At 30.2% G+C, this 26,256-nt stretch overlaps 1 protein-coding gene across 15 annotated transcripts in view; it reads right to left on the reverse strand.

Annotated features, from left to right (window-relative positions):
* The window catches only part of LOC129962049 (tyrosine-protein phosphatase Lar-like), a 648,630-nt gene that overhangs the window by 15,294 nt on the left and 607,080 nt on the right, over positions 1-26,256 (reverse strand). For 12 of the 15 annotated variants that reach the window (XM_056075746.1, XM_056075747.1, XM_056075754.1 and 9 more), the window contains 11 exons: positions 25,967-26,153; positions 23,838-24,045; positions 22,525-22,711; positions 16,142-16,236; positions 15,326-15,542; positions 12,494-12,663; positions 11,356-11,538; positions 9,267-9,496; positions 5,812-6,064; positions 3,159-3,464; positions 1,380-1,493 (listed from right to left, as the gene is read on the reverse strand). In XM_056075746.1, the coding sequence (XP_055931721.1) occupies positions 1,380-1,493; positions 3,159-3,464; positions 5,812-6,064; positions 9,267-9,496; positions 11,356-11,538; positions 12,494-12,663; positions 15,326-15,542; positions 16,142-16,236; positions 22,525-22,711; positions 23,838-24,045; positions 25,967-26,153 (2,150 nt within the window). The remainder of the gene's footprint in view (positions 1-1,379; positions 1,494-3,158; positions 3,465-5,811; positions 6,065-9,266; positions 9,497-11,355; positions 11,539-12,493; positions 12,664-15,325; positions 15,543-16,141; positions 16,237-22,524; positions 22,712-23,837; positions 24,046-25,966; positions 26,154-26,256) is intronic. The other 3 variants (XM_056075759.1, XM_056075756.1, XM_056075752.1) reach the window with 1 other exon arrangement.

The following is a 26,256-nucleotide window of genomic DNA, read 5'->3' on the forward strand; positions in this document are numbered from 1 at the left end:
GTAATTTTAGCTTTTATTTAGCTTTCTTACAGAATTTTTCAGAGTAGGATAGATGTTTCGCTGTGTTAAAAACTCCAGAATGTCTTACTTACAAAATTTAGTTGGAAAAAAAAAGAACTGCTATCATGTTTTGTAAACATGAAGCACAATTAGCATAACTGTATTCTTTAAAAAAAATTCTCATAACAAAATGCACGAATACACTTTTTAAAGCATAATTAATTCAAACACTTTCAGTTAATGATTTGCAGATGGCTACATATAAGATATTGCAAATGATTCTAACATTCAATATATATATATATATATATAATATTCATGAAAAAAAGCAAATAAGGAAAATGAACCAAAGATTAGAATTTACTTTCGAAATGCTATTTTTTAAATTATACGCTTTTTAAGGTGGCACGTTTAAAATTTTGTTAGTTTCTATAAAGGTAACTATTTCCATTTATTTTTATACAAAGGTTAATATTTGTATTTCTGTGAATCTGTAAAATAATAATTTTTTTTCCTTTAAAAAACATTGCTGAATACAAAAAAAAAAGTAACAATTTTAGTAGAGTTTTGATAAATTATTTCGATAAATTTGAGCTTTTAATCCCTAGAATATTAGAAATTTAAAACTTATACCTTAAGCACAGAACAATTTATCAGAATGACTCTGGAAAAATCTCTTAACAAACTATAAATTTTCTTGTGAATCAACAGCCTCGATCATTTCAGAATTCTGCTCTAAAGAGGTGGTTAGAAACTTAAATCCGCTATTAGAAATGTGAAACCTCTATCCACAACAAACGGCGATTTATCAGATTGCAAAGCAAGTCTTTAAACAAGACCAATGTCCCTGAAAGTAAAGAGCAGCGATCATTTCGGAGTTAACCTCCCGCTAACATATTGCGAAAGTTTGGCAAATGTGTTGGCCGTAGGTATCCGACCACGATTTAAAAATATGAGGCTAGTTCCAGAAATAGTTTCATGTAGCTACAAAACGGGATGCCAGTCTAACGAAAATTGATTTAATACTTCATCACTTATGAGTTCTCATAAGTGATGGAGTATTTTCTATGAAAATTCCCTTCCAATCTTTAATAAAATAACTATCGGCTTATACCAATTTTAAGTTGCAGTTTCTGGGCTGCTTAAAGCAGATGTATATTTTATGTTTATCCTCTTTTTGGCCAAGGAATAAATCATTTACCAGCTCAATCTTTGTCTAGATAAACTGTATTATTGTATAAAGAAATAGTAGTAGATATTAATATTTTTGTATTAATAACTATTGCTATTAAAAATATGCAAATAAAAATATATAAATCTTTAGCTAAAGGTAATCTTACATTATGTAAATAAGACATATAAAAATATGTAAATCTTACTCGCTGCAGATGGAAAGTTCTGATGCAGTAAGATGCCAGTTCTGACACTTCAGTATATTTAACATACATGACCCCGTATGTCTCTGTTCCACGACTGGGCCAGTACTGATCGCACTGTAAAAGTAAAATAATAAAATTGTATTTCACTGCAAAAAACAGTACAATATACATAGGTCAGTCAAAAAATTCATTGCATTGCCTCTTAAAAATTTTTTGGTAAAAAACTATTTTGATGAAACTTTGTGGCAAAAGTTCATCGTATGACGCAGCGGCTTTCACGCGGCAATTTTGTTTGTGTAATAATCCGTCATAACCATGTCATGTCCGCTGCGAAAGTGTCCAAATTGGGAAAGCATGCAATGATTCCTTTTTTTTGCATGCGAAAAGAGGTACCTGCAAATAAATTTATCAATAGTTGAATGAAGTTTATGGCTAAAATGCAATGTCACATCAAGCTATCGTGAAGTAGCACAACATGTTTGAGAATGACGTAAATACATTGACGACACTGAGCGCAAGGGAAGACCGTCATCTTCGACAAATTCTGTTTTCAATGCTTGGATGAATGATGTTGGACGGGATTTCTTTGAAGAAACCAGTGAAAAACTTGAGCCAGGTCTCCATAAATATTTAAATGACGGAGTCATCAAGCCGAAAAGTAGATTTTGTACGAAGCTTTAGGATACAAATGAAGTTATTGTAAAATTTTGAGCCTTTTTTTAAAAATTTTTTAAGCAGTGCTATTAACTATTTGACTGACTCTCGTACAATATGAAACAAGAAAAATTTGAAAGCAATTTATCTTCGAATTAAAAAATTGAATTTCCATGAAATTCCAGATTTCATAGAAAGTAAATATCTATTAATTATACAATCAAATTATATAACAATTTAATAGAGATAATAATATTATTACATGTAACTTTTGGAGAACACGATAAGCAAAAATTTGAAAAGTTTTAAGATTTTAAGCATCCAGAAAAGATTTTCAATTGCATTCAGTAATTCAATATTTTCTAAAATTGAAGCAAATCCAATCAATTGTTGGAGAGAATTCTTTTTCAAATAGGATTTTAGCAAAAATATCGATATCGATTTTACAAAACATTCTGATGTGATGGGGAAAAAAATGGAGGCACACCAAATAACATAAAAAATCAACAAAAACTTCTTTTGTATTTTTCAAAAACTTCAATTTCGCAGGCTTGAGTAATTTAAGATTAAAGTGATTACATACTTATGCAAGACATATTATGGAATTTTTAATACCATATATATATTAACATTAAAATACTACATATATCAATATTTAAAAACCTTTATCCATTTATGGGTAAAATACTTCATACTAGCAAAAAAATTCATTATATAATAAAAATAAAATTTCGTGTAATTTTTTTTTATTGAACATTTATAAAAACCCCGTGCACCACAAAGTATCACACGGGGCTTGCAGAAGTAAGTATATAACACATAACAAAAAGAAAAAGAAGAAAATTTAATATTTCATGTAATTGGCTTAGAATTTACAACCCGTGAATTCAGCAAATCAAGTGATTATAATTCATATAAATTTGTATTAAATTTACAAACATTAGATAGCTAATTATTTCTAAAAGATGAATTTATAATCAAAATAACTTTGACTTCATTTTTATAGGCCAATTTCTAAATAATTTTAATAAATTGTGTATCAGCATCCATTTGTTCATATTTTCTTTTAAGTTTAGAGTTTTCAGCTTTTAATTCAATTAAGTAACAGAAAGCAGTATTCCTTACCTTGATTCTGGTCCTTTCTTCTAATTTTGTCATCATTACAATGGTAGCAGAACGCTGTTCCCACACCATTCGCCAAAAATCGCAAAATGTTTCAGGTAGAGGTCCTTGAGTTGCGATGTATGCCTTTGGTTTGCGGTACCCGTCGCAGTAATTGGCATTGATATAATCAGATCCTGGAATGCCATCCAGTGGTTGAAGAACAACTCGGCTGTGATCGTATGCAATAACGTTAGCATACCTGTTCTTTGGCTTGTTAATCTCCAAGTTCGAGTTCTCCCAAGTGAATTGCTGTCCAGGTTCAATAGACTGAAGGAAACAAAGTACAGAAGTTAAATGATCATGAAATGCTTCAACTTGTTTGTTTGTTATGCTTCAAATGCTTGTTTTTTATTTAAACGCAGCGCAATTGTGAATTTTATACAGTACTTCATATTTCTTTGTGAATGCTTATACAGGAAGAGCTTCTACAGATAATTCAGAAACTTTGATTTTCCGAAGATTTTAATAATCCTGCCGTTATTGATACAGTTTTGTAACAACAATGTCTATTTTGAAAAAAAAAAAGAAAAAAAAAAAACAAAAAAAAAAACAGGCAATTATGGGAAGAAACAGAGTATAGAATGGTTTCTACATGAAAGAAGTTGCTTTATTTTTCTTGCTGCACATTCTGAATAGTTAAATAATATTAATAATAAATCATATATTTGTATCATAAATCCCTTAAAATTGAAAGAAAAGTGGTTCTCCTTTTACAGTTTTTAACAGCAATTACTGTGTAAGAAGAAAAACCTTTCGGATTGAAAGAGCAGAAGAAAAATAATAAAAAGAAACTTCATGTATAGGTCAACTGCGCTCCTCAACTAATGTTAATTTTCTACTATTAATTTAAAATAAGAATAAGTTTCAGTTTGTGAAAGAAGATATTAGAATTTATGAAATTTAATACTCGGAAAAACAATTTTGAAAAAAAAAAAGAAAAAAAAAAAAACAAAAAAAAAAACAGGCAATTATGGGAAGAAACAGAGTATAGAATGGTTTCTACATGAAAGAAGTTGCTTTATTTTTCTTGCTGCACATTCTGAATAGTTAAATAACTTTTCAGAAGTTTTAAAATTCCTTGAGCAACTAAATTAATTTTAATTTTAAATTAGCACTTTGCTAAAATGCATAACCTTGATACAATCGATTTTGAAATGCACTGAAACAGCAGAATTTTAGATAAATTAACTTTCATGTATTTAATCAACCATCAGTTACTATTTACATCTGAACACTTCTTTGAGTCTTTAAGGCTGATGCGCGTTCTTTTTTAAGAATTGAAAGTTGAATACAATTCAAGTTTTACCAATTGCAAAAATAAACTTCAAATATTAATACTGCGCCTATATTACACAAACTGGTCAGCATATACAAGGTGCGTCGTTGTGAATGTCAAATCAGTTTTGATTTAGGACTACAACCAATTTAGTCGGTCAACAGATATTAAGATATATACGTATATTATAAATTTAAATAATAGATATACTTAAGAAAACGCAAATTATTAATTTTATTATTTTACTACAATATCAACAGTTATGAGTATGAATTCATTTAATAGACATTATGATATCATACTTACTTGGTTATCAATCAATCGCTTTTTAAGTATTAATATTGTATTGAAAATATTGTATTCGTCAAAAAATTCGAACTTGACATTTTGACGAATCTCTGCGTTTTAGAACTTCCTGCGTTAGAAAAACACACTTTTGGAAAATGTCTGTGACAAAGATAACTCAAAAACGTTTTGGATGAAGTCTCTATCTGGTTGTCCAAATATAAGGGAAAACGATAACTACAAAATGAGGAGAGCTAGACAGATGAAATTCGGTCCACAGATTTAACATCTGTAGTGTAGACACCTATCAAATTTTGTGCCAAATCCAATAAGGGTTTAACCGTTTGTTTGTCTGTCCTGTCGGAAACGTATAAACACGATAACTCAAAACGGAATTAGTTAAATATATCAAATTTTGAACGGGATTTTATAACTAAATGCATAGTTATGTATCAAATTGTTGTTTTAATTGGTTGGGAAAAACATGTCTAAAATACGAATTCGAATACTATTAACCGCAAACTAGATCAATCCTAAAAATGTCGCCAAGGTTCACACGATAGATTCAGTAAAACTGCTAAATTAACACCAAAGCTTAATATTTTGTAAATATTGTACGTCAATAACAGGCAAGGCGTTCTTTGCGATAACATGTTTATTAGAAACGTGCGTGAAAGTTTCAAGGAAATCACTTGCCATGATTTTTGTATAAAACATTTAATATTTGTTCTTGCATGAATTACAGTGTTTAGCAACTGTAATCGATAGAGGAGTCAATGGTCTTAAGGATTAATATTTAACTCAATTGCTCGACTTTTGCTCAGTATAAAAATTTTCAATTAAACATTTTAAGTATGTTATTAGCCTTTTTGCATATCTAAAAGTCTCTAAATTTTCCTACGTTATAAAACTTTTTAAAGTCATATTTATTATATGTTATGAGTTCAGAATCTTATACTGGAGTAAATTTTAATTATCGCACTGCTTGTCTCGTTTGAAAATCTTAAGCCAAAAAAATCTACATCCATTCCAAACAAATTTTGTTATTCTAACCTCATATTCCTGTGAGAAGAGAACGTTATCGTTGGCTTTCAGCCTCTCGATGTGGTTGGCGAGTTCGGAGACCGGTATGGGAGGGTGGTTGATCATGGCCGGCGTTTGGTAGTTGATCCGCCTGATTTCGACCGGGTCAGTAGGGTGGGCGACCATTTCGCGGTCTGCCACGTTCATCAGGAGTTTCATGGTTGTTTCGCCAGCAGGTGTCTTCGCCAGCTGTCGACGCCTGGAAAAAACAAGGGTATAACGCCTTTGTTAGGTCGTTAAAGATGTCCTCTTCCCTTCATATTTGTGATGAAAACATATCCTTTTATTTGAAAAGGACTTTATTGAAGGACAATATATACAAATTCTTTCTAAATAATATCCAAATAAAGGATTTTATATTTACATTTTAAAAAATTGCAGGGAAAAAGATAAATTGAATTTAAAATATTTTATGCAAGTAGCAAGCAAAAACAGCTTAAGTAATTTTGAGGTAATTCTTTTTATGATTTCGTAAATTTGATATTTTATTGCAATAATTTTCTAGATATTATTAACTTTACAATTATTGCACTATTTGTGAAGTGAAACAAAGAAACTGAACCAAGGGATAATGGGTCAAAATGTGATGTAATTTTTCAAGAGTATTAATAACAACAATATCCGAATAGCAAAGCCTTTTGCACAATATTGTAAAATACTATGCGATGCTATGTCATATTATTCAATAATTAACAATAATAAATAATAGTGAGAATATTATTTAATATCAAACAATATTATACAATAAGTATGCGCTATTAGATTAATACGGCTGTAATAAATTATATATTTAAATATTCTGCAGCATTTCTAATAAAATGCACATAATTTTTTTAAATACAAAATTTGAAAGTACTGCTTTAAGTAATCTAAAATCTTAAGTAAATTCAAATAAAAGGACTGCGGATATATTTTGCAAGATATATATATATATATATAAATATTCTAGGGGTAAAAAGCGATTGTAAACTGGCAAATACAAGATTGTTTGTTTGTTTGTTTTGAGGCAAGTTTGAGCGGTAACATAGTGATGCTGAATGCGCAGGAAACAATGTGATTATTTCTATCCCCCCTCCCCTTAGAAAGCATTAGTGATTTGCCAAGACTAAATGACGCCGAAGCATAGGTTTACTTTTTCGCTTCTCCTCATATTTCACAATAAGAAAGGATTAATGTTTTGCCTAAATGGGACCTAAGTATCTGCGCACATTCCGTTCTCTATTGCAATGCCACTGAATTAAAAGGTAACAATACTAAAGAAGAATGCATGAAGAAAAACTTTAAAAGCGATATAAATTCCAAATACAATACAATATTTAAATTAATGATTACATTTTCATGAGCAACGTTACATATTTTCAAGCTCAAATGTATAGCTTTATTAGTACAGCGTTTTTCAACCTTAAGAATTTAGAATAAAAAAATGAAAAAAAAAAAAAAAAAAAATAGAATAACAATAATAAATAGTTTAATTCAAGCACAACAGATGGCGGTACAATCACTGAAAGGACATAAATGGTAGAAATGGCTTTTAAAACTGCCCGATGATCAAATAGCTGAAATTTGGATTACCTATTTGCCAACTTTTTGCTAATGGAGTGATTTTCTCTATTAGAAAAATCAAACCGCATCAGAATATAAATTAAAAGTATGAGAAGTAGAACTGTGTGAACTTGATAAGGATACTAACATAATACTTTTATTTAATAATTGGAGTATTTATGGAGTATAATTTTCAAAAGTATGTCACATGCTTCTTTGCCATCAGTGCATGACAGACAAGCACGTGACATTAAAATTTCCAACGGAATTTTAATTTTATATTTTTTTGTCGGAATATATACGAATATATTCGTTGGAATAATACGAATATATACGAAATGGTATGGCATAAATCTTTAATGCAGAGTGATTCATTTAGACAGTATTCCTCTGCCGAAAAATCCTCCACAGATTTAAAATAATCTTTAACCATTAAATTGATAATCTGAACATCCGATTTAACTGAGATTAAAAGCGTTGATAAATACACTTCCACGTTGTTTCAAAATCTTATCTTGTTATGTCTTAAAAAAACAAACAAAATGAACTAAAATTAGTAAGAAAATCTTCTAACCGCTTTTAATCTCAAACTAGCACCTACTGAAAGAAATGCGTTGGAACTTAATAATGCAATTTAATGTGCTCTTTATTTTGAAGCTTATATGAAATTATTTGAAAACAACAACAACACAAAAATAAGTAATAATAATATATCAAATAAAATAAAATGTGAGTTATATGAATTTATCAAAAAAGTGTGCATATATATAAAAAAGCGAATCTTTTCATCACTTGTAATTGTTTTCTTTTGCATTTCAAACATTACGTAGAACACTGTTTTCACATCCCTATCAATCTTATGCAGAAAACTTTTAATGATACTGCTTTGAGATTTTATATTATTGCATAGCATAAAAAAAAACTAAAAATGTATAGAAAATTAAAACAAAAAAATAGCAAGTGTATTTCTACGGAAAAGGCAACTTTTTTTCATTCTGATCATGTATTTTTAATAAGAGTACTTGAAAAAAATAAGATTTCTACAAATTAATAAACTAAGTTGTATATGTATTACTGTAAAAGTAATAAACTGGTGATTATTCCTAATCACCAAAAAGTTTAGTGAAGATTGTGGATAATCACAGGTAATTATACATAATCACTTTATTAATTTAACGCAACACATATATATATCTTCCCATAACGTTGCTGGATTTGTTGTTGTTGCTACTGGAATTACACATGAAACATTTTGTTTGAAGGGCAAAATTAATTATAAAAATATTATTTTCAAGAAAAGTGTTAGAACGACAGATTTTCTCAGCCTGTTGAGTCCTCGCCATTAGAAGTGTGCTGCAATGAAGTGAACATTACAAAGAGGCTCAAAGCAAAATAGAAGAATGAAAATATGAAAAAAAAAAATGAAAATTATTTTAAAGAATTTTTTAATTTTAAAACATGTTGAACAAATTCCTCTCATGTATATAGTTTAAAAATAAGTCAATTCATATAAGAACACAAAAAATAATGAAAGAAATAATTTCAAAATAGAATAGAAGGCAAAATTCGAAACTATAATGACAAATTGGACCACAAAACATTGAGAATCAGTGTATTACGACAATAATTATGATCTTTGTTTTCGTACCATCCTCATGTACAACCTCCTTTATCTTTTCTCCCATCATTTGATATTATTCCTTTCTGTATCGCTTATTTGCCCTATTGTTATAATATTATTTTTAAATAATAAATACCACAATAGGCAAAACCCCCAAAAATAGCTATAACTCATCCTTTTGCCAAACAATCCATACATAATCTGATGCAAAATTTAATCTCATAAGCTTAGATAAACATATTCATACTAAAAATAAGCATACCTCCTCAGCAGGACTAAGACAACGATAAAAGTGATAATAATGAGCAGCAGGAGAACGGGTGCAACGATCCAGATGACCCCAGCCTCCTCCGAGCTGCCGTCGATCTCCGAGATGTCCGGCCGGTCAGTCTTGTCCCAAATGCCCCCGCTGCCCACCAGTACGGGGTGACCAGGAGCTGCTGCCATGTCCAAACTCAGGCTGTCCGAGAAAGGGCTGCTGGTATACAGACTCTGGAAGGAAAGAAACAAGAAAGATTTACTTTACGACACAGCAACCGATTCCTCAGTCTCTTTCTATCGATTTCTACTCGGTGTGGAGACAATCAGACGGATGTTTCGTCTGTTGGGGTGGATGACAGTAGGCCTTGCGAATTAAGCGATACAAGGCAAGCAGTGTTGGATACCACTGAGGGCATTCAAGGATTCGGGGGACGTTGCATTGGGCAATCGTCCAAAGGAGTGGGTGGAAGAGTTCATTCTTAATTTAAGGGGTCTCAGGGGGGGATTAGTAGTTGAATTTTTATGAGAAAGATTATTATTTTTTTTGTGCTGTGTGTGTTTGTGGAGGGATGACTGGGAAATGATGCAGGTTTTAGAGTTTAGTGTGGATGAAAAGGCGGTCGAGAAAATCGATGACTATAGGATTTAAAGTAAGTGTGTGTTGTCTAAATATAAAGGGCATTTCAAGGATAGGCAATCGATTATAATTTTTTGCCCTATAAGCATATATAAAAGAAAATTTTTTAAGTGAATGGTTAAATTAATATTATATAAAAAGATAGCTTTCAACTTTAACGCATTTCTATTCTGTATAAGAATCATTAATGAAAAAAAATTTCGAAACGTTTTATGAGAACGATAAATAAAACCAAAATTCAAATAATAAGCAGGAGTGATTATGGCTGTATGAATGACTAACTGTAATGAATGAGTTTGATATTTAATTTGAGGGAAATGTGTACATTTTTAAAAATAAGAAAAAAGGAAAATTGGCTAATGAACAATTGGCAATTGGTATGATGGCTAAGGTGCAGTTGTTGAGATTGTTAAGTTCACAGGACAGTTGCGTTAAAGTTCACAGGAAATATCAAAAGAGGTATTATTTGAAAAATACTTGAAATTGTTTTTGTCTTGAGAGAGATGCAGGGAACGATTATTATTAATTATTATTTATACTTTTGTTTTAATTTAATCAAACGAACTTTTTAAAAATTGTTTATTAAAATAAATAATTAGCCATTAAAAAATTAAAAATTGAAATCAGCAAAATAAAAGATTGAAGAAGACAGAAGCCATTTCTGTTTTATACGAAAAGATTTTACATTGAATGAAAATGTGCTTTAATTGCTATTATTATAAAGGGATTAGTGAATTTGCACAAATAAATTTTATATGGCCATATGATAATGTACAAGAAGACGAATGAAAATTTTAACAAGAATTTCAGAAGAAAATTGGATTTGTCATTTTTAAATGAAAGAAATTGTGAGTATTAATAAATTCGTCTAGATTAATAAATAATTAATATTCAATTAATAAATAATGCATCAATCTTTAAGACATGTTATATTTGTAATAACGCATACACATTTGTGGGTGTTATTTTTTTTATCAACAACAAATTATTTAAACAATTATTTATTTTATTTATTTCAAGCAAAAGCGAACATTTGCTTGAAAATACAAAGAATCAACACACATTATTTAAAATAAATTACGTATTTGCGTTTTCATTTCATACAAATAGGTAAATATGTTTTAGACCAATGGACACTTTGAGTGTGCTTTTATTTTGTGTCAAGAAAGAACTCTACAATCTAACTGATGGCATATAATTATACAATTAAAGTGGTTTTGAATTCTACATAACAACCATTGTTTCATGTAATTCTATCTGAAAGATATGTCATGGATTCGATGTCACGATAACGATTTGATTCCATTCTCGTCTATTTGTATGAGGTACTGTAAGATTCTACATATTTTTGTATTTGTGAAAACAATATAAATATTTTATAGTGAAAGTAATAAAAAAATTAAACTATACACATGAAACAAAATTTTTAGTAAGAACAAAGTTGATTATCTACCTTATGAGGGGTGTCCACGACAGCTCTCACAAAAACCTTGTATCGAACCCCATGCAACAAGTGGCGGTTAACGAAACCCATGTACATTTTGCCGTCACCCAATGAAAAATTCTCAGGCATCGTTCTTCGTAGAAATTTGGCAGCAATGAAGGGACCAGTCTGATCAGGTTTGGTTGCAGTTAACTAAGGAATATGCAGAAATGATATATGAGAATAAAATAATTATTAAAATTACTTCAATTATAAGCAATGATGTCGTATGATATTACTGTTTCTTATTTCAATAGTAATTTCATAATAAAATGTTTTTGTAATAACGAATGCAAATACAGTTGACATAAAAAAGAAATTTATTGGGGAAAAATACTATGAAAGAATTATAAAAAAAAAAAAAAAAAAAAAAAAAATCAAATTTCTAACTGCATACACTTGAATAAATCGAAAAAAATTTGGAATTAATCTTTTGATATGTTCTTTAGAGCCATCATGGCATTCTTCAAAAATGCCATTGATTAGAAAAGCTTCTGATTAATTGTTTGAATTTCAAATAAAAAATGCATCAAGGAGATAGATCCGGACTATATGAAACGTGAGCCCCATATTCAATATTTTGTTGGATCAAAAAGTTTAACAGCAAAATTAAAAACAAGATAGACGCCAACTTAACAGTCGAATAATGACTGATCGATATTTATCGTTTTCGTGTTGTCAAATGATTGCGTACATGTTTTGAATCTTTTTCTTTATAAATTCGAAGGGGAAAAATGATTATTAAAATATATTTTGGCGTTGCGTTTCAGTTACGAGCTAAAAAGTAAAGTCCTTTCATTTGCCAATGTATAATGTATAAAGAATACACAACTCAGAACTTGAAGTTAATATTAAAATATGCAATTAATTTAAAAAACCCCAATTTTTAAGAATAATAATAAATCTATTAGACATTCTTAATAAATAATTATATAAAAACTTAAATTATAATTTTTAAATATATGAGCAATTCTTTTTACTTCGACAACATTTTAAATTTTATATCAGACTGATATTCTGCATAGAAGAACAATTATTATTGGCAAACAAATTAAGACAGATGTTATTTGAAACTGTCACCCCTTCTTATTCGATACAATAAACTCACTTCTTCAATTGTAAAGTCATCTGGCTCTTTTGTAGCAAATTGTTCAGGGACAACAACAAGGAAGTAGTGACTAATGGGGCCATATTCTTCAGATGCCTGAGGTAGAACAACTGTGATCTCCATATTGTTATGAACTCCAAACGAATCTGGCTTCACCATAGGTTTGGGAGCTGCAAAAATTCAAATATAAATGAATGGGTGAAAAAGAAGAGCATATAGAATTTTATCAACGAAACATATCTTATAAAATATGAATGTGAAAGATTAAAGTAGAGCTACTTAAACTCATTAGCAAGGTTACAGGTGGTATCACATAGAGAAATATTGGGGTCGCCAACATTCTGACAAGTTTCTCTGAGATTCTTCAACATATGTAAACATCAAAGTTAAGATTTTAAAAATAGGTTTCAGTTTCGAGCAAAAATAGTAATGTAAATGCAAAGAGATAAGAACTGATAAGAATACTATATAAGTAGGCTCATTCGCATGTTTTCGAATTATATTTATTATAAAACGTTTGTGTGCTTCAGAAATCTAAATTGCAAAATAGATTTTCTTCAAATTTTGCTTACAAATATTACGAAATAGGAAGGTTTTATAGAATGCCTTGATATATATAAATTATTATTTTATCTTTAATTTGGTTATTCCTGTTGAGTGGGATAACGGAAAATTCGAATGAATTTGTATGTCACTCGATATGTTGATTTGAACTGTATATTATTCTTTAAAATGTATTAATAATTTATTGAAAAAATAAACTTTCGGTGGTTTTCAAAAATCGTTTGATGCAATTTAAAACTTTTCCCAGAAACAGTCAGATTTAAAAACTGATTCATGAAACAGATATTCTCAATTTAATTTTTTAAAAAGTTACAGAAAATAAGAGAATTTTGTGTTTTAAATTGATAAAATAAGACATGAAAATATATTATCATACCGGGTAACGTTATTGGTATCAACTGCCTTCAAATAAAAGTGAGTGCTTTGCTGAAAGTTAATAAAGCATCTCAAGAATATATCTTCAATACGAATGACTACTGCGATAAAAATGATTTCAAATTTAATGAAAAGGATCTTGTAAGCCGTTTTATTTAGCACTGAATTTGATATGCCTTGAGTGGTTACATTAATAAATTAACATATTTACCCACTATCATTTGTGCAACTTGCATCGATTTTTTAACATTTATAAAAATAAAATAAAATATTAAGTGGCGTCATAATTCGCTGCAGAAATAACATCGCATTTTTACTTAATTCCTTAATTCAATGTAAATTTAAATACTACAACGAAATAAAAAAAAATTCATTTCGGCAAGCTGGAAGGCAAAGGTAAATTAATTTACATCTAAGTAACTATCTGGCAACATAAATTATTGATGTTAGAAACAGTCAAAATCAGCACTTGAAAATTATTTTTCAGCCCCTGATTATCAAAGAACTTTAAATACAAAAATTGTTCGTCTTAATGGGGCGTTAATTCGGCTAATTGGATTTTGTTTTATCTTCAATATTAAGGAAGTTATGGCGAAATGAAAATTTCAACTTCCCAACATTTCCACACCCTCTCATTTACTAATTCGTTTGAGATTTTTACATTTCTAGCAAAATATTTCAAGCCAGTAAAATTCAAACAAAATTACTCTAGTTCTCCTGTTCAAAAGATAACATGTGCAAAGCGTTATACTCTTATATGACCTTTGAGTGAAGGGTGGTTTTGCGTTTTAGAGACTATGATTGGTAAAGAAAAGTAGAAATTTTCCCGATGTCTCATCATGAGAACCATTGCAGTAGGTAGTCTTCCTATAGGAATATACCTAAAATTTCATTTACTGGATAGTACACAAAACTGACAAGAAGATGATATTTAGTTTCGAAGTTACACAGAGGAAGAATTTTGTCATTTCGTATCATTACTGAATGACGATTACGATGTGGCAACGGATACCATATTCAACAAATGTTTTCCCAACGGCATGATGTTTTACGTGCGATAACAAATTAATCTTATACCAGATCCACTGACACAGTTGATCTGCGATGGAACTGGGCGTCGAACCCACATTTCTTTCAAAGCATCTGCTATCGTGTTTGTTGAAGTATTCAAAGGTAACGCCGTAGTTCTGATTTGTATAGAGATCATGCGTAGTAAAAAAGGATTAATAAATTTGTTGTTCTGTATCTTATATTATTTATATTACCGTCAAACCTGTTTTTGTATGGCCTTTTTTTATACGATTCTTTTTTATGTGGTATATAAATTCCAACGGTGTTAGCATTATAACACTGTTGGTATGTTTAATGTACATATGCACACTATTACAATGTGTATAATATAAAATGTATAACATATCATGACAACTAACTCCAATATTCTAAAATAAAATAAATAATATATTCCAAAAATAAATCATTTCTTTATATCTTTGTGATGAAAGTGACTTTGAACTACTTCATTAAAAAAAGATCCGCGTTTTGAATTACGACGAGTGGTATGAAATTATATATATTTTGAAAATTTTGCATGCTTAAAATGAGAAATTAAATTTTTTTAAAAGTGCATCCATGCATAATTTAATTATTTATTTTATTTGAAAAACACTTTCTCCTTATTTCGTAAACCTTTGACAGATTTTCTAAGTGAGATATTTTTAAGCAGCCGATAAAATTTTTTTCTTTAATATGATGTAAAAAATGATTTGTTATAGTTATTTATGAAGTTACTTAATACTTTTTTGTGCGATTTTTTTTTTTATAAAAACACAACTATGGCATAAAAACATGTGTGACTGTACTTATTTTAAAATCAATAAACCACAACTCGTTTACCGGCCATGGCAGTCGTAACGGTTATTTTGGCAGGAGGTCGGAAAGTTTCGTCGTGGGGAATGGCAGTAATGTTCACTTGATAACTGGTAAAGGGCATGAGATTGTCCACTCGAAGTTCTGTCGTCATGGCATCGACTATTTCATCTTGAGGAGGTATGGGAAGCTCCTGAAGAAGACCATGGCTGTCGTAGAATTCCTTATGAGCACTGTACGATATCTGTAAAGAATTAATGCCCGATTCATTATAATATTTAAAAACAATCATTATCTTTGTCTTACAGGTGATGCCAATATTTTACTATTAAATCTTCAGGATTTCATTCGGCAGCAGCGTCTATCTAAACAGCCGACATAAAAAAATTTCTTTTCTGCCTTGTTGTATAACCTCGTGTTTATCACTAATGAGTGAAAACAAGAATGGGTAACACATGGGAGGGAACAAAAATATTGCATTTCAATGACTCGAAAAATAGAGAGGGAAGAAAGTATCTTTCGCCAATATCCTCTTTGCCAAAATATTTCGAAATGTCATTCTTCCGCATTTTTATATTAAAAGCATTTGCAATAGAATAAGCCACACAAATAGAATAAGTCAATCGAGTGGAATCGAAAGAATTCTGGCAAGTAGACACGACAGGAGAAGCGTTTAATGATTATTCTAAGAATTAAGAAATGGTCGCCAACTTCACCAGAATCATTTACCAAACTTGTATATATTGAATGAATAATTCTGACCAAAGAAGGGAAATTTAAGATTTTTAAAGATTTAAAAACTGTTTTCTGCATTAAATGTATATAAATAATAAATTAACTTGCCTTATATTTAATTGGATCTAGTTTTGATGGCGCTTTCCAGGTCAACAGCATTGAGTGAGTTGTCACTTCCTGCGCTCTAAGAAGAGTCGGTACATCTAGAAAAAAAGTAATACAAATTTTAGAACCATTTATCTGCAAGAAAATTATTGTATTTCAACAAAAAATAAAAACAATTAAATATTATAACTAAATTTACATACGGCATAAATTTTTAACTAAGTCTATAATGGTAAATTAGCAAGAGTGGTTTTTCCCTGAACTTTCTCACCTACTCTCTAATAAACTTGTCTTACTAATGCAATGGCGTACAATAGTTTCGAAACTTAACTTTTGGCGTGAATTTAACATTTCTACCGAATCTACCGTGTCATCTTTGGTGAGTTATTTTGGCAATTAATCCTTGGCAAGCGTTAATAGTATACGAAAATCGAATTTGTCTTTAGACACGTTTTTCTCTATGGATTTAAACAAAGATTTGACACAAAACTGGACTTGTAGTCATCATTGCGTTTTTGAGTTATCGCTCTTACAGGTTTCAGAAAATACAGACCGGCAGATGGTCAACCTCTTTTTGGATTTGGCTCAAAATTTGTCAGGTATCTAAACTACAGATGTTAAATATGTGTACCGAATTTTATCTATCTAGCTCTCTTCATTTTGTAATTATCGTATAAACTTATAACAGCCGATCAGAAAGACTTTCTCCGCAGGTTTCAATCAAAATTTGATAGAAATCTACAAATTTGTTGTAAAAGCTATTTACCAAATTTCAATTGTCTAGTTCAGGGGTGGCGAACCCTTATGGATCAACGTGCCATCTTTTCTAAGAAATGTTTAATGAGGTATACATGTGCCGTCAAATAATTTTGACTTTTGATTATTGTTATAATAATAAAACTAAATACTAACAACTCAAAACTCTTTATTTACTGCGAAATATATATTTTGCACTGTTTAGAAGTAAAGGTTTAAGTTATACGAATAATTCAAATTAAAGTAACGTTAGTGTGACTTCTGTGCTTGCAAATTAGATGACAAATAACCTATATTAGGGTTGGAAGATGTTACTTTTAGCAGAATGCATGTTGAAAGGGTGTCATCTGCCAAACGGTTTCTAAGAGAGTCTTTAATGCTACTCACCTCTGACAATAATGACTCGCAGGCATATGTGGATGAAAATATGGCTAAAATAGCATGAGCCAACTTCACAAAACAGTTAAATGTGTTTGGAACCGAATTCCATGCTTACAAAATTTCGTTACTGGCATTTTTATTTATACGCTTGTTAATCTTTTTGTTTGAATCAATTCCCACTTTTTCCTTGTTTCAATAAATTTTTGAATCTATATGGACTGAAAATCCATCAGTTGCATTTCAAATTCTTTAATTTCCAACTAATAGAATTGGGACTCATTCAATTTATCAAATGAAGTCACATCAGGGTACATAATAAATATGAGCGTTTCCGATAATTCTTTGAACTGAGAACATCTCGTTGAAAATTCCTTAATTGAAGAATCAATAACGGAAATAAATTCCTCGATAATTTTTCTTCGTCTGGTTTCTCAGGTACATATATATATATATATATATATATATATATATATATATATATATATATATATATATATATATATATTTCAAATTTAGGAAGTACTTGTAGTTTCTTGTAATAATATCGTTCCTGAAAACATGCAGTCCAGCGCCAAAAACGCGAATGAGAATGCAGTGAAATTCAAGAATCGAATGCCCTATGTCTGTTTGAAATAAACTAATGAAAACAATTTATTCCCACCATATTTGAAGCTCCATCAGTTAATGAAACAATTCTTTTCAAATCAATGTCTTTCTCAACAAGCGAATTTTTAACAGCCGTACAAATATATGTGTTTTTTAAAAGATGGAATGGGAAATTTTAAATAGAATGGGAACAGTCGCGTTTGTTCGTAATACTTTATAATGAACTTTGTTATTTTGAACCAAAATGCAAACCGTTTTGATTGCCGGCGTGCCCAAAATCTTGTGTCGCGTACCACTGGTTCGCCATCCCTGGTCTAGTTCAAAGCGTTTTTGAATTATCTTTGCCATACACAGATCGACATCTCCTAAAAATGTGTCTTTCGAACACAAGGAAGTCTAAAACATGGAAATCGTCAAAATCGAATTTTTTTACGATTACTATATTTTCTCTATACTACATATACAAGAAAGTAAAAAATATAAAATTTTAAAGGAAACATTAAATTATACCATACTGATTATTATTCTAATAACGATAGCTAAAATAAGCTTACAAGATCAACAATATTTCTTCTTTTTTGCTTTACTAATAGGAGAAACTATTTAATATGGGTTTATAAAACAGTTCTTACTGTTATCTTTTTTGATAAAATTTTTTTTTAAAGAAGAGAGAAACAAGTTCAAGATATGCATCTGAAAAAAGCGTATTTATTTTCAAGCAGATAGAAATATTTCATGCGATACATAATGTCAAATGGCGAACATATTTCTTTTATACGATTCTGTATTTTTTTGAGGCCCCAAAAATATCGATATTTTGAGCGAGCTACCAATCATCTTGAACATTTCATGTGCTTTTTTACTTTTAGAATGAGTTGAACATTTTTAACGCGAACTACGGAAAAATATTTCAGCCATGAAGAAAGGGAGAAAGTCTTTGATATTCTGAAAATGAAAACGTTCGAAAGGAAGAAGAGATACAATTTATGATCAGAATATTAATGTATATTGCTATTTTTGTCCAAATTTATGATATACAAATTCAATCTATAAGCTAACAAACAACAATAAAATGAAATTCAACGGAAAATTGACTAAATACAGTAATCTAATTCCATCCCCCTCCCGCACCCAGAACAATAAAAATATTTCTTGTTCGCTTTCATGAAATCAATTATGAATAATTTTCAATTTCTAAACAGCAAGCGTTCTTGATAAGACAAATACATACATTAAAAACTTAAAGGAAATCTGAAGCCTCGATCCATAACATTGAAGTAAGATACTTTGATTTATTTCTTTATTAAAAAAATGTATCCATTTATTCTTACTTCTAACGCATGAGCGAGCGAGCGCGCACGCACATACACACACACTTAATATTGTCACACCGTGCATGTGCGTTAAATGTAGTATTTGAAGCAATAAAAAGTACTGAAGCAAAATATACTTACAATGTTATTAAAATTAGAGAAGAAATCGTATAGATATAAAATGAGTTTGAATGGAAAGATTAGATCGATTGATTGATTTTCATTAATTGCCAACGTTACTTCATTCTATGTATGAAAAAATATCAACGAATTGTCAAGTTCCATAAGAATTGTTGATATAAAAAAATCCTAGTTTTAAAATATTTTCCCCTGATCTTTCCCGAGCTCTAGGAATTCCCTGACGATTTACGGTTTTCCCCGGTTGCTTGCCAACTTTTAGGGTAAGCAAGAATCTGAACTTTGAGTTGGATCACTTCCCGTGCACTTACTTGCGCTGAAGATATCGGCAACCTGATTTTTATAAAGGAATAATTAAACGACAAAAAAAAAATCAATCCTTTTGAGCTACGGCTATTTTAATTAATTAAATGTTTGTGTGACTAAATGACATGATAATTTGACAGGAAGAAAAATGACATCGGTGGCTATTTAAAGAGTTTTTACTGTATATGAATATCTCAACATTATAATTTGCTTGCTATTTTTAATTGTACTATAATAAAAAGACACTATTAATGCTCTCTAAGATACAAGGAATCGCAAATAAGGACTAATAGGCCACGCTCCCTTCTTCATAAAGCACTAGGATCGGTAAATGGGAAAGTATTTAATGGACAAATAGCTATTTTCTGGCAACCATTAGCCATTTTTTTAAAACAAGAAGCAATGTGATTTAAGTATGAACAATTTTCCTTCAGATGAAAAACGCTAAAACACAAGAACAGTTATCAATGTGGAAGATGAGCGATTATAAATGTGCCAACCATTTTTGTCCTTGAAAGTAAGAACAGACATGGGCCACTTTGCAACAGAAAGTCGCCAAGAATGTAACGGAGATAGAAAGATGGCGAAAGCAACATTTGTCAAAGGACGTCATTGCAAAGATAAATCAATTGCAATAAGCTCGTCTTTCGCACTGGCTTAATATAGCGAGGAGGGGTCATCGGGACACGGGTCATTCCCTCGGTCAGCGGGAAGGGAGCCTCGAAGAAATCCCATTACAATCGCACAATATCTGATAATGCCCTGTAGTATGAGCGAAGCGATCAAGGAGAAATAAAAGCGAAAGAAGCTTATAGTCTACCGCACATCGCTTTTTTCCCCCTTTAGCCGTGTCTGTGGGACATTTACCAGATTGTTTAATCGGGGAATTGAGAAAGCTTAGAGGTGTACTTGGAGAGATTAAATGGAACCTCTGATCAATGGGTTCGCTGACTCCCACTCTCTACATAGCGGATCCCTTGTTTAATGTGATTGCTGAGTTGCGGAATAAGTACCGGAAAACGGAGTTGGGATTAATTGAGTCGCAACGGCGGGTCAAATGCTCGAAAGGGGAGGAGTTTAAGTACTTGAAGTGAGTTCAGCAGTTATCAAAGAATTAAAGTGCGCGCTATAACATAATTTTTGTTATTTGCCTATCGTTTTTAACTGTATGTTAAATTAAGCAGCATCTCAGTACCATTTAAACAATTGTTAATATTATTTCAATCAAGAAGATTTATGGGGTTGGTTATGTATTATGTATAGGCGACATTTCGGTACCATTTCAGGACACTAGAGATATTATTTGAAACATGAAAAACTCTTAACGATAGTCATGTTAATTGTTTAAGTAAAAAGATATGTCATAAATAGACCCACGAAAATTCTCAATATTGACTATAATAATAATATAACCAGCGTAATAAACTAACCACATTACGGGTACATAAAAATGAGAACAGTTACCTACCTGTTATGAAGTAATGGAATTCTTGCTTCATTTGATTTGTTTAATGTTTGCAAAGTTGGAATTTCGTAATAGACTTTTCACTAAATTCCTGACGTGCTCGAGTATTGAAATCTTGCAAGCATGTATATTTCCGATGACAATATGCTGTTTAAATACTTTCAGCACTCAATTATCCATTAATCAGCAGTTACGTGAAATTTTAATTCGTGTCAGCGGTGATGATAATTGGTAGTGAGTTTGGAAAACCATAGATCCCAAGATTAAAAAAAATTAGATAATTTAAATTTTAAAAAAAACTGTTAATTTGAACACAATTGAAATATGTAAATTTGCCTTTGACTCTATAATACCAGCGGTAAAATGCATGCAAAATTGTATTTAATATTGCTCTTAAAGTACGAGAGTAAAAATCCATTAACTCAAACAATAAAAAAATATACTTAAAAATATTTTTACTTACGCAACTATTATTTATTTTTACTTTATTTATTTGCGCAATATACTTAAAAATATTTTTTTTAAAAAATTTGATAAAAAATAAAAACTGAATGGTACATAAATAAAATTAGTTACACGGAAAAGCTTATGCTGAGTTTTAAAATATTGTAAAAATGATTTTGATACAATATGCTCTGGCACTATGAAGGAAAATTAAAAATTTCAATTAATTAATAAAAAATATAATTACAATATTGAACTTTTCTTAATGGGTAACAATTAACCAAGAAGCAATTACGCACTAAATGGTTTTAATTAAAAGATAGAAACAAAAACAAGTATTATTAAAGTTATAGTTATTAATTACAAGTTATATTAAATTAAAACAAGTTATTATTAAAAGGAGGAGTAAGGACTTATTATTATTTGTTAAAAAATCAAAAGTTATTTAGTAAAGGTAACAAAGTAAATTAAAGTAGTAAAAAGTAGAAAGTTTTTAATCAGAAAAAAAAAATGGAGGTAGTAACATAATCATACAAACTTGACATGTTACTAGAAATATCCTAAGAAAATTAGAATTTTAATCCTATTTTTAGTTCCCCTTGAATATTCACTGCACTGCTTAAACACAGCATATATTTTCCTTTTCTTCTTTTCATTAAAATATATTTCGTAATTCATTACTATAAACATTACGGAAGCTTGCAATAAATGTTTTCTCAAATTCGCTACAAGATGTCGCCATTCATAAAAAATCAAAATTAAATTAAATTCCATCAATCAATAGATAAACAAATTATGACAATGTTAAAATATTGTATTGTCAGTAAGAGCTAATAACTATTGAAAATTTTACATCAAGAAGCAAATGATAAATATGAAGATTACAAAATTTCATCCTTATTAAAATAAAAAAGAAATAAAAGAGCGTAAAAGCATTTTATGCTTCTATGTATAATGTTATCTATGCACAAGCTTACCTGTCGGTGTCACTCGCACAGTTATGAGTTCTGACAGGCGTCCTAATCCTTGTCGAGTTGCAGCTGCGACACGGATAGCATACATGGCATGCGTGTCCAGACCTGTGAGTTCTGCTGACCACGTAAGAGGGACTTCTTTTTCGTGCCATTCTTCAAGGTCTTCGACGGTCGTCAGTGTGTACAGAACCTATAGAAGTGATTAAGTTGCATTCTAAACATTACGCAAAATGAATGCAAATATTATTAAAATAGATTAAAATTAACACTTTCGTGATGTTTTCGTACACTTCCACAAACGCAAAAATCTTATTGCCTATATATTATTCGACTAAATTTTCTAGATTAGCACCAGTAAAAGTTTCCTATAATGATTCAAAATTAACTCTTCTGCTGGCGTTTTTTTTCAGTGTTATTTGCTTTATTCTTATTTCTTTTGACTATTTCTGCGCATAATATTGGAAAATAAGAAATTCCAGATTATATCATGATAAAACTGACAAAAAAAAAAAAAAAAAAAAATCTTGTGTATGATGCAGATTTGTTATTTTAATTTTTTTCCAATTTCCAAATTTAAAAAAATTAGTGGCAGTAATATTTATATTAACTAGCATACAGATAATTCCATTGTATAGAGTGGCAACGCAAAAGTAAAAGAATGCAGCAATTAAAAATGTTTGGAATATTTCAATTTAATATGAATGTTAACCTATCTGTTGAAAAAAGCAACAACCCTATTTTTTTTTATTTTTTTTTGTAAAGTTTTACATAACAGTAACGAAAACTGATTGTGCATTTAGGAAAGGCGTATCCACTTGAAGATTTGGCCCGTCATTACAGGTCTGCTTCCTGTAACAGTTTTTTGTTCCTCCAGATGGCGCTATTGAGCCTCATTTGAGCCATATAAGCCTTGCCACTTGTGTGGCAGGCAACGGAACGCACAAGGATTGAAGGCCTCGGAGTAGCCTATCTCAAAACGAAATTACTATAAATACGTACATAATTTCAAATAACTTAATGAATAATTGAAAAGACAAATTATAACATAAACTACTGGAAAATATATCAATATCTCAAAAATAATTTTTTGAAAGCTGACGTTTTCAAATTTTTTAGAAATATATTAAAATCTTGAAGTCTGAAATTTTTGATGATCATCATTTTTTTTCTATGCACATTAGATCACATTAAATTTATGATAGAGAATAAAGTGTCGAAAATACTGAAAAGTATTCAGGAAAGCACACTCTTAAATGGTATATAAAAACTGTACATACAATCGATTTAATGATTAATCGATTCATTATTATAATTACTTTATATCCCAGGATGTCCAAGAAATAGGGTACTTGATCCCACCAAACAAGGACTGTTGTTTCTGAAGTTGCCATGGCTTGCACATTCGTGGGGGCAGTCGGAACGTCTCCAGGAGTGTGCACTGTCGCAGGGCTGCTCCAAGGACCAGGGCCTTTGGCGGTATAAGCTCGGACACGGTACACGTATTCAGTATTCTCATCAAGAGCACTGCAAAGCAATGCAAGATTTTTTACAATCATTGGAAAAGAGTATTCCATGTTTTCATCAAGAGCACTGGAGAATATTACATGATTTTAACAAGCATTAGATAAGAAAATTCAACTTGGCAAAAGTCGTTAGGTAAAACAAATTAAATTATGATATCTATACGAAAAAGGGCAAAATTGCCAATATTCTAGCATAATAATTCATTCATTTTTACAAGGTGTATCAAAAGTACTTGGTAAATTTTAAAATTTATTCGTAAATTTAAAATAAATTAATGGATGTAGAAGAGTGAAGTTTGAATTAAAATTCTTGAAATGGCTTTTTCCCGTTTTCCCGGGAACTTTTTTCCCGTTTAATAAAACATTTTGATATCCAATTTTGCTTTCAGATGGTGCAGTATCGTAAAATTGGAAATAATTTAAAAAAAAAAAGGTGGTAAGGAAGCTGCTGTTTGTTTATATATTTTATTAACATACAATGTTTTGGGATTTTCAGATGAAACACGAATTATACATGAAACAAAATATCTTTAATGCTAGGAGATGTTTCGCAACTAACGCTAGAAGACCCATGGATCGTATTGGAAGTTATCATTTGGTTACATTTCGTGCTAAAAAGAAATACATAGCTTGAATGTAAAATATAAATGTTTAGCAAATGTAAAATATAAATGTTTGGTAATTTCGTGTCACGCAATTATTTTCTAAAATTGTATTTTTCAGCTGCTTTTAAAGTACAGAACTACCTCAGAAGTACCTACCTACCTTATTTTTATTCGCAGAAAAAAAATTACACCACAAGAGAAGTTTTAAATGCAAATCGCATTTTATGCCAAAAAATTATTTTCTATTTAATTTTAAAATGCATCAAGGATTTTGATATACTTTGTACATTAGAATCGAATTTCTCAGAAATGTATTGTGAAATTAGCAAAAATAGAGGTATAAGTTTTGTTTGACTATACTTGATCAAATAAACGTAACTGGAAAGATATAACAAATGGAACTTGGGAAATTACTATAAAAAGAGTTTGAAATTTCAAAATACAATCAAAATAGCATAAGAACTTATGTGGATTAGATAAATTTGCAAGAAAACTAACACACACATACACACACACAGAAAAGAAATTAAATAGCAAGGAAAAAAATTCTACTAATGATACGGAAATTAAGTATTTAGTAATACCAAAAATTCCATATCAGCTTTTATTTTACGAAAGTTTTCATTAAATAAATTGGCTAAAATGATGAATCATATCAAGTCTTCATACAAATATACTAACAATTACAGTCAAATATGTTTTTGTGCAGCCCTTTTTTATGTGATTTTTTTATACGGCATATGAATTCGAATAGTTTTGGCATTATCTTTGTGTACCGTTGATATGTTTTCTATTAATGTATATAAGAACACTAACAGAATGTGAATGGTAAACAATGTTTGTACATGTCACATCAGCCAAACTCAAATAAAATGAATAATATATTCCAAAAATAAATCAACTTTAATAATATCTTTAAGTGATGAAAGTGATTTTGAAGCCATTCATCGCAAGAAGATGATCATTTTTGGATTACGACGAGTCGTATTATGTGTATTTTGAAATGGGGATATTAATTAAAAATATTTCCCTAAGTAAGTTAATTATTTATTTTAATTGGGAAGCATTTTCTCATTGTTTCGTAAATCTTCGACAGATTTTCTAAGTGACTTTTTTATCAAGCGGTCATCGCATAATTTTTTTCTTTAATATGTTGTAAAAAATTATTTGTTGTAAATATTTACGAAATTTCGGAATATTATTTTTGTGCGATTTCTTTTATGCGGTCCGTATCCCCGGCACAAAAAGAGATTTGACTATACATAAGCAAATCAAATGCATTTGAATGGAAAGCTAAAATGGAAAACACTAACTGACCTGAAAACAAGCCTTGAAGCTGTGGTATTCCTCTCTGGTGCCTTTGATTCCAGAGCTTTGTGGAACTGTACCCCGTAGTGAAGAATTTTGCCGTTTCGATACTGAGCAACAGGTGGATCCCAGCTGATCACGACAGTCGTTGGACTTTGGAGATTGTGAGTCAAGTTTTGGGGAGGTGCTGTGGGGACTACAGAAAAAAAAAAAAATGGATTTTTCAGCAAGGTAAATTGAAAGAAGATATATCACCAGTTAGTGTCGAAACTTTAGACAAAAAAATGAATGAAATGAAT

The sequence above is a fragment of the Argiope bruennichi genome, chromosome 2, assembly GCF_947563725.1.
Source record: "Argiope bruennichi chromosome 2, qqArgBrue1.1, whole genome shotgun sequence".
NCBI lineage: Eukaryota > Metazoa > Arthropoda > Arachnida > Araneae > Araneidae > Argiope > Argiope bruennichi.